The sequence below is a fragment of the Nematolebias whitei genome, chromosome 1 (genome assembly GCF_014905685.2).
Source record: "Nematolebias whitei isolate Nwh7 chromosome 1, NemWhi1, whole genome shotgun sequence".
Classification (NCBI taxonomy): Eukaryota; Metazoa; Chordata; class Actinopteri; order Cyprinodontiformes; family Rivulidae; genus Nematolebias; species Nematolebias whitei.
Genome location: NC_056498.1, coordinates 35,502,827 through 35,512,107, shown reverse-complemented (window position 1 = coordinate 35,512,107; position 9,281 = coordinate 35,502,827). Strand labels below are relative to the sequence as shown.

Below are 9,281 nucleotides of genomic sequence, written 5' to 3'. Positions count from 1 at the left end.
TCGCTTCAGAGCAGCTGTGAAGAAGTGCATCATGTGCCTTCACCTCATCATCCAGCATCTTTGTCTTTTATTATCTTACAGTACTTAACATGTCACTGCCTCACATTTGAGGTAAAGATTGTTGTTTCATTCATGAATGAGTTTGCTTCATTTGGTCAGTTTATATGATGCCATGCTGATTTATAAACCGCATCAAAACAAGAGATCATATTTATTTTTTCAGGTTTAAGAGCCGTAACCATTCAAGCACAAATTTGACCATTGCACAGGGTGATCAGCAAATGGTTGTCAAAATGTTAAAGCAGATTATGAGCAGGTCTACTCTTACAGGTGGAAAAATATCTTCAAATTTATCTTTTTGTCAGATATGTTTGAGAAATGTGTCCACAAAGGACCTGATATGCTGTAGTAACTATGCCAGGCCTGTGGTGCCGCTGTGACGCTGCCACAAAGATACACCCAAAACAGGAAACAAAGCTTAAACTTTGGATCTGAAATTAAATCTGCGTTTCCCGTAATTTTTTGGTCTGGGGGTGGGTGAAGGGGCAACGACACAAATAATTTATGTTTTACTCTTCAAACTAAATAAACATAATATTTGAATCGTCAAAGCTCATGCTCCATAATCCAGGTAAAAAATAATAACACTTGATAAATAGATGGTAGATTTAAATGATGCCTGGGGAGACGCTGGATACGCAACTTGAAAGAAAAGATGGCCTCGTGTCGTAGGTTACATTAGAGGTGGGACTGTGACATCAAGGGTTACTAAAAGTTGTGTTTTGGCAAAAACGTTAAATGCAGCCTTTCAAGAAATTTTCACTCGGTTTTTAAAATACTATTTGGGGGCTCCTAAGACTCAGGTTTTGTGTGGATGCGAGGCTCAAGCAGTATGAGTGCGAGTATACGTTCACGAGTGCAACTTGAAATGAAATTTGCGGAGGCTGGCCTGAGACGAGGTGTGAACAAGAGAAGGAAACGAGGAGCTGGAGTGCGTTCATGAGGAGGAGCAGGAGGTGTAGGAGCCTGCAGACGGAGATAATTGGAACTGAGGAGGGAGAAATGAAGATTTAACGAGGCTGTTTGAGAGGAGACATGAAAACTTCAGCGAAAGAGGAACGCTGCCAGACTGTGAAAGTACGTCTCGTAATTAACTGATATATTACTTTAAGTTAAGGTTAAATATTTGCTTGAAAACCATTATTGACGAGGACAGTTGGAGAGGAGTGACTCGAGTATGGAGGTGACGGGTTGTTGTCAGAGCAGCGAGACCCTGGAGGACAGATGAGGACAGGGTCGGCGGCTCCATGCTAATGCCACGACAGATGACTAACTGCGGTTATGCGTGTACTTGTACTGTGAGTTTGTGTATACAGAGTTGGCAGGGTCGGGGTCGGGCCTGACTAACCCTGACTCTGAAGTGTGCACGCATGTGAGAGCGTGACAACATAAAGTCAGCACCGGGAGCCTGACATGGCGTTTTAGCACTGATTTAACCCGAACAGTTCATTCAAACATTAACTCAGAGAAGCCGCTTTGCTTCACCGTCATGAAAACTTTCTGCTTCCGAACACTCGGCCTCTGCTCGCCGTTTATGGCCGCCCGCGCACATCGGCCTGTAATGACCCGTGTGTGAAAACACACACATGAAAGAGCAGATTCAAAGGCGTAGTTTCCACTGGGGAGTCTATTGAAAAATCAATCTGAAAAACTCCCTTTAAAGTTTCTCCACCTGCGCTCTCGCTGTTCAGGGGCGGGGAGGCTTCGAGTCAGACGAGTCAGCCATTGTTTAAAAAAACGTTCACGCAGACCGAACACACGTGAAGATGGATTCCTCTCCGTCACAAGATGGAGGCCTCTCGATTGAAGTTGTTTGAGAAATGTAGAAGCTGCTTTAGTTTTAGTTAAATAACTAGCAAAACAGTGGTGGTCCTAGTATGTGTGGCGCCATGGGCAAACCTTCTGTGTCCCCCCAACATTACCTCCATCTCTCACCCCCAATAAACACGATTCAACTGGAAACTATTTATTGTGCAAAGGAAGAGACATCCTGAAAACTGATTTTGATGTTCAGTGATCAAAATGTCTGGAAGTATAAAGCACTAATTATAAAACAAATGGTAATGTTTTATTTTACTAATGTTTGTTTTCTTGTTTAATTGTTTGGTGTGTGATTTCACAGCACGATGGATTAGTGGTTAGCACTATGGCCTCAAAGTAAAAGAGTCTTGGGTTCAACCCTGGCGCCTTTCTGTATGGAGTTTGCATTAGGGGTGTCCTGACATTATTTATCATTTATTTAGACTGAGTACAAGTACTTTAGGTTGGATACTTGCCGATACATAGTACTGATACAGAGTTAGTACTTAAACATTAGAAACACATTTAATTTCTTAAGCAAACAGCAGATAGTCCGCTGTCTAAACATCACCTGCTTTTATATTAAATATTTACAAACTTGAAACATTTTCTTTTTGCCCTTTGTTATTTGCAAAGTGGAAGAGGAAAAGACGTCACCAAGCATAAAAGTATAAATGGTCCGATGTATTAGAGTGTTTGTACAAGTATGTCTAAGAGTATTTAAAGCTGGTTTATCGGAACACCATTACCGTACTTGCTGCCGTAAATGTTGCACCACCGTATAAGTTGTATCAGTTCAAAAATGTCTAATAAAGTGGAAAAAAACATAAATAAGTCACTTTGCCATATAAGTCGGATCTATTATGTCATCACTGACAATCTGGAAATGTGGGCCGGTGTTGTACCAAAATCGATTGGCTGCCAAATGGCGGCTAAGGGAGCATGCACGGGAGGACTTTAACAAGAACTTAACAAGATTAACACTTGAAAACAATTATTTGTTTACTCAAAATTATAGTAAAGGTGTGTCTCAGTTTAACTTTTCCTTAATAAATGCACTTTAATGGTCAAATCAGCTGCATTTCGCCTGGACGGCGCAGCAAAATGCAACTGATTTGACGTTTGCTCCAGGAGTTCCGTAACGAGACGAAGGTGGTTTGGTATGGCAAGCCAAGTGTCTCATTAATAGCTACTTTTACCTATTAATGAGACATTTGGCTTGCCATATTAGTCGAGGGCCCTCTAGTGGCTGAAAATGGTAGTGTTCAATATTTTCCATGTCAGAATGAATGAAATAATCAGATCTCAGCCAAAAATTGGGTTATAAATATGGCTTAAAAAACATAAATATGATGTTTCACGGTATAAGTCACAGGCATGCTAATTTATGCAAAAAAAAACCTGCAACTTATACAGCAATAGTTGCATGGTCTCGTGTTTGTATGGGTTTTCCTCCGACTGTTCAAAAACATGCTTGTTTAGGTTGCCTTCAGTCGAGTATCTGCCATTGCTGACCTGTTGTAAATGGTAAATGGACTGTGCTTATACCGTAGTGGCGTTTTATGTAATGAAGGTACTCAAAGTGCTTTTTACAACACAATCTGTGCCGTCATTTACCTCCACACACATTCATACAGCACTCTACTGCATCTCTACAAAGCTAATCTGAATCTGTAGAAACTAATCCGTGCTTTAGATCACATTCATACACCGATGGGACACACGTCAGAGGCAATGAGGGGTTCAGTGTCTTGCCCAGGGACACTTCAACATGTGACTGCTGGTGGAATCGAACCCCCAACTCTCCCATTGGAGGACGATTGCTCTAAACACTCAGCCACATCTGCCCCCTATTACTCATTAGAATCGTTAGGGTCTTTGGCTCACAGAAACCTCACTCACAGGGCGCCTCAGTCTGGGACCGAGATATATTCTGACCACCTCAGTCCATTTAGAAATTCCGAAGACACACCAAGGTGGGAAGGGGGGTCAGAGACAGCCTACCTCTGATGCGCTTTTGTGCCTCTGACCAAGATAGCAACAGGGCTGGCTGGCCGATGTGTGGAAAGACACAACAATGTGGAGCTGCGGCTCAGTAATGTGATGAACTGATATTATTAGTTGCCACCGCCGTGGGATTAAACAACAACAAAAAGATTGATTACTGAGAGAATACTGATTATGAGGCACAGCAACTTTGTAGTTCGTTGCCGATGTTCGACACACAGTGCATCGCACTGCTTCAGCCCAGCAGAGTTCTGCTTCCATGTCATTTCTGAAACATCGGAGCTCACGTGGCCTGATTCATCTGTGATTTATGACTGGCTAGAGGAAGCTTAAAGACGACTGGTCTGTGCGCAGCTATCTTCTGACTATGCCTAGAGATGCGTTTGTTACATGCACGATGGTATGAATTGGAGAAACTGACTGGGAATGACATTTAATGTTGCATTGATTTACTCACTGAGATTTACTCTTCTGTTCAAAGTTGTTTATTCTCTTGACGTAAACGGCTTCCTTTAACCCTCATTCTCAAACCATCTGCCTTTTCTGTCTAAAATATGAACATTTTGAAGTCTTCCTTACCCCTGAGGTGTAGGCGGACAGCTGAGCCTTGTCCTGAAGAGCTAGCTCTCCGTTGAGCTGTGGAGAAGTTGTTTAGCTTCTCCAATATACTCTGAATGTTCCTCGCTGCACTGAACATCCCTCTCAGTTTGGATTTGGGGGTTCAGTCCAGCCTCTGTCTGAGGGTTCTGTTAGGAATACTTCTGAGTTTCTCAGATACTCCAGCGACAAATGGGATGACGATGTTTTTGTGTTTCTTCTTCTACCTGCTCTGTTCTGTGGCATGCTCTTAAGGATTCCTTGCTTTCTTGGCAAAGGCCCAGTTAGGACATCCACAAGTTTGGAGAGCTTCTTTGGTGGGTTTCTGTCCCTTTTCCTCCCCTTCTGTTCTGTGTCCAGTGGTGTAGAGCTTTAATGACAGAAAGTTTGTGTTTCAATGGATGGTGATCTGTGTGAGTTGGATTGGTATAATCCTCGATGGCTTCCATCTCATTCAGTCTAAAAGAGGCAACTTGTTGTGCTTCCCTAACATGTGGCTATTCGAAGTGGGCTTTTTGTTCCGGGGTCTATAATGCAAACTCAAGGTGATTGATATTTTTCATCTGTGCTCCTGAGCACCCCGGGCAGAACCCGTCTATTGAAAGGCTGTAGCTTTAATATTTGTAACTCTATTACAGCGGCTCACTACAAATATAACGCCGTTTACAGCACGTCTAAAGGATCGCTCGCTCTAATTTTCTTTCATGTAATGACCTACTTTTATTGCTTTTTTCATTTCGTGCGCTGGAGTCCATCTTAAATTAAATTTCAACCAGATTCTTTAGAGTAGGATTTATTTGGAAACAAAAAGTTTTCTGTGCTTTTAACTGGAGGTTTTGTGCTGCATTGAAATGCACTGAATGGAGATAAGAAAACCACTATAAGATGTCACAAAAGAAAACAAAAATGAGTTTCTATAAAAGGTGAAATGATCTCTATTTGTCTACCTGCAGGTTTCGGACCTCGCTCGACTCTGAGCTGATCCGGTAGAACTCAGTCAGGCCAATCTGAGCCCGATCCACATCAGTGAAAATGGCTCCTGCTGCCACCTCTGAGCTTCCATATTCTGTCACCTCCCTCCATTCATCCCGTTCCTCTTCCTCCTCACTGCTCTGCCTCCTCTTGTCCTTCATCGTTCTGCTGTCCTGTCCTGCACCGGTTCATGGGAGTTCCTCAGGGAACTGTTCTGCTGGTGGAGATCCCTGTCAGGAAGGTGGGTTGATGGTATCTTCATGAAAACAGCTGTTTAATGCAAAATTGACTTGTCACAATGGTTAAAATGGTTCCAACATTAAAATTCCAGCTTTAGAGGTAAATAGACCTGAGCTTTATCAATCCACCTCGTCTTCCTGAGCACGGTACAACAATAAACAGCTGTCAACTTGTCTGAGGTCCAAGTACTAATTTTGTACTTGTCAAGTACTCTCATCTATTGCAATCACCTCTCAGAAAGTAATTATTGGATGTACATCTACTGTATAACCAATTACCTTTGAAGTCAACCTGATTCAAGATGGCCACCACAGCTATTCAACTTAAGCAAACACTTTACAGATATTGAGCTCAAATTATGCATCGTAAAAAACAAGAATCATCTCCATTTCCATCCGCTTCTCCGTTGATGGGTTGTGAAGGTAATAGGTCCAAAAGAGAAACCCAGACCTCCCTCTGTTCAGCGACACTCTCCAGCTCCTCCTGGGGACTCCAAGATCTTCCCAGACCAACGCTGGTATAAAGTTCCTCCAGTGAGTTCTTGGTCTTTCCTGGGGTTTTGTCAAACTCAGTTATAAAAGGGGCCAAAATTAGTAACTTGGTCCAAACCACGGACCAATTTCAGTCGATACGTTACCTCAAGTCAGATACCCGACATCTTTTCTTGGTTGCAGGTTCATCAACAAGACATTGATGGTCTCATTTGACGTTCTCTGTTCCACATCAAAATCAAAGATTGATGAAAAGTCCAACCTTTTTTTTTTCTGGATTCAAAATTAGCCAGCTGTCATGAGAAGTCTGCACTAAATGAAGTATGCTCAGATTTTTCTAAGTAGTGAAGCGATAAACATTTTACATTTAAAATATCATCTGCAGAGACAGATAAGATGTTAACAAGTGCCGTATTTGGCCTGTGAACCTTGAGTTTTACACATGCTGTAAGCACTAAATGGTGCGCAAAATGTTTAAAACATTAATTTAAACGCATGTGTTTCTTCAAGGAATGCTGCCATTACTAAGTTAATAGAATTACTTGTGTTGCAAATTCAATGATGCACACTTAGCCAGAAACAGCTTTAATCACTGAGAGTGCTAGGAGCTCTTAACTGCTACTGTTCAGATTTGCCAGCTGCTAATGAACAAAGCCAGCAGACAAAATCAACACACCCACATATATGGTATACCTCACCACAAGTTGTCTTTCAAAGACAAGGAAAAAGGTGCTGACTAATAAAGGGATTGAACCAGTTTAAATATAAATATCTAACAATAGCCTGCTGACAGGCTGCATCACAGGATGGTATGGTAATTGCACCAGTCAGAGCTGGAAAGCACTACAGAGGGTGGTGCAAGCAGCAGAGGACATCACTGGTAGAAGTTTCCACACCATCTAGGACATCTACCAAAGCCGATGTCTGCGTAAAGCACGCAGCATCATGAAGGATCACACCCACCCAGCACAAGGACTCTTCCGTCTACTACCCTGAGGCAGACGATACAGGAGTCTGTCATTGTGTACAAAAAGACTAAAGGGCAGCTATTATCCACAAGCTGTCAGATTACTGAACTCTTGATAAATAACACTGAACAACTGGCAATAACATTGTACCAAGCCATATCTGTGACAAATAATATGACAAATATTAGCTTGTGACAGCTAATATGTTTATTATTTATTGCTGCTGCACTGTGTAGGCTGTATCATGTATGATACAGTATCTATGTATCTACCTTACCATCATAATTCAATCTCAGTGTCACTACCTGTGTAATAACCTGTCACACAACCTGTGTAGTACATGCTAATTATATTATTATTACTATCTCTTTAAGACGTTGTAAATATTAAAATTACTTTTTCACTTTTTGGTACTTTATTTTTGTACCCTTATTGCATGCTTTAGCATTTCTTGTTTGTTCTTTGTTTTTTTTTAGCGAGTCAAATCTTTGTTTCTCATTCTAAGCATTTCATTGTACTGTTAACCTTGTGTTAACTTTGCATATGACCAACACAACTTGAACTTGAACAACTTGAACTTGGCTGTAAACTTACGCAACCTCTTTGCTCTACTGTTGATAAACCAATGTTTAATTATTCTCTTTTTTTTAATTCCAGGAGTTGTACTTCCTGTATGGAACCCTCAGAACCCCTCGGTAGGCGATAAAGTGGCACGTGCCATTGTTTACTTTGTGGCACTTATATACATGTTCCTGGGCATGAGCATTATAGCAGACAGGTTCATGTCGTCCATAGAGGTACGTCACTCATCAACTGCTACATTAGTTTAAAAGGAAATGTGCACACTTCTGTTGTAACCAGTTTCCACTCCTCTCCTTTGCTCTTCTCTTCTCTGTAGGTCATAACGTCCCAGGAAAAGGAAATCACCATAAAACGGTCAAACGGTGAGACTACCACGGCCACGGTCAGAATCTGGAACGAAACGGTTTCCAATCTCACTCTAATGGCATTGGGTTCCAGCGCTCCTGAGATATTGCTATCAGTTATCGAGGTTGGTACAAAACAAGTTTATATCTTTGGATATAAACGGTGACATGGTAACAATCTGATTTTGACACCATTCCCCCCACGCAGGTTTGCGGTCATGGTTTCGAAGCTGGCTCTCTGGGTCCCAGCACCATCGTAGGCAGCGCTGCCTTCAACATGTTCATCATCATAGCCCTATGTGTTTATGTGGTTCCTGATGGAGAGACGCGGAAGATCAAACACCTTCGAGTGTTTTTTGTCACAGCAGCTTGGAGTGTCTTCGCCTACATCTGGCTCTACATGATTTTGTGTGTCTTTTCCCCCGGAGAGGTGGAGGTGAGGATAAGCTTAGACACAAAACAGAAACAAGGAAAAGGATTGAAAGTTTAATTCATGCTCTTTTCTTCTGCAGATATGGGAGGCTGTGCTGACCTTCCTTTGCTTTCCCCTCTGCGTGGTCCAAGCCTGGGTGGCCGACAGACGCCTGCTGTTCTACAAGTATGTCCGCAAGCGCTACCGTGCCAATAAGAATCGTGGCATCATTGTTGAGACGGAAGGTGGTCCAGATGGAGATATTGGGGGCATAGACGGAGGAATTGGAGGAGCTCTGGGTCCGGGCGGTTTCACCAAGATGGACATGCTCGAGCTGGATGGACAGATCGCACTGAACTGCCACAGTGGGATGGATGGAGGGATGATGGGAGAGGGTGGAGCGAAGGATGAGGAAGATGAAGCTAGGAGGGACATGGCGAGAACCCTGAAGGATTTAAAGCAGAGGCATCCAGATAAAGACATGGAGCAGCTGATTGAAATGGCCAATTATCAGGTAAGACAACTGTGTCAAATTGTTTTATTAAAATAAGTAAAAAAGAAAGAAACAAACGTATTTGAATGATGTTCAACAAATTGTCCTTTAACAGTCTTTGGGGAAATTGCTGCAGTTTGTAGAATAGGAATGACAATTTAATGGAGGAGTCAAGCTAACACCTGTTCAGAGTCAAGCTAAAACCTGTTCAGAGTCAAATTAACACCTGTTCAGAGTCAAGCTAACACATGTTCAGAGTCAAATTAACACCTGTTCAGAGTCAAGCTAACACCTGTTCAGAATCGTTCAGAGTCA

General features: G+C 42.2%; 1 protein-coding gene across 1 annotated transcript in view; it reads left to right on the top strand.

Moving 5' to 3' along the window:
- The first annotated feature begins 5,465 nt into the window (after window positions 1–5,465).
- slc8a4b (solute carrier family 8 member 4b) overlaps window positions 5,466–9,281 on the top strand; it is a 71,337-nt gene continuing 67,521 nt past the window's right edge. The window contains exons 1-5 of the mRNA XM_037676654.1: window positions 5,466–5,677; window positions 7,793–7,932; window positions 8,034–8,186; window positions 8,270–8,497; window positions 8,574–8,987. Of these exons, the coding sequence (XP_037532582.1) occupies window positions 5,497–5,677; window positions 7,793–7,932; window positions 8,034–8,186; window positions 8,270–8,497; window positions 8,574–8,987 (1,116 nt within the window). The 5' untranslated portion in view covers window positions 5,466–5,496. The remainder of the gene's footprint in view (window positions 5,678–7,792; window positions 7,933–8,033; window positions 8,187–8,269; window positions 8,498–8,573; window positions 8,988–9,281) is intronic.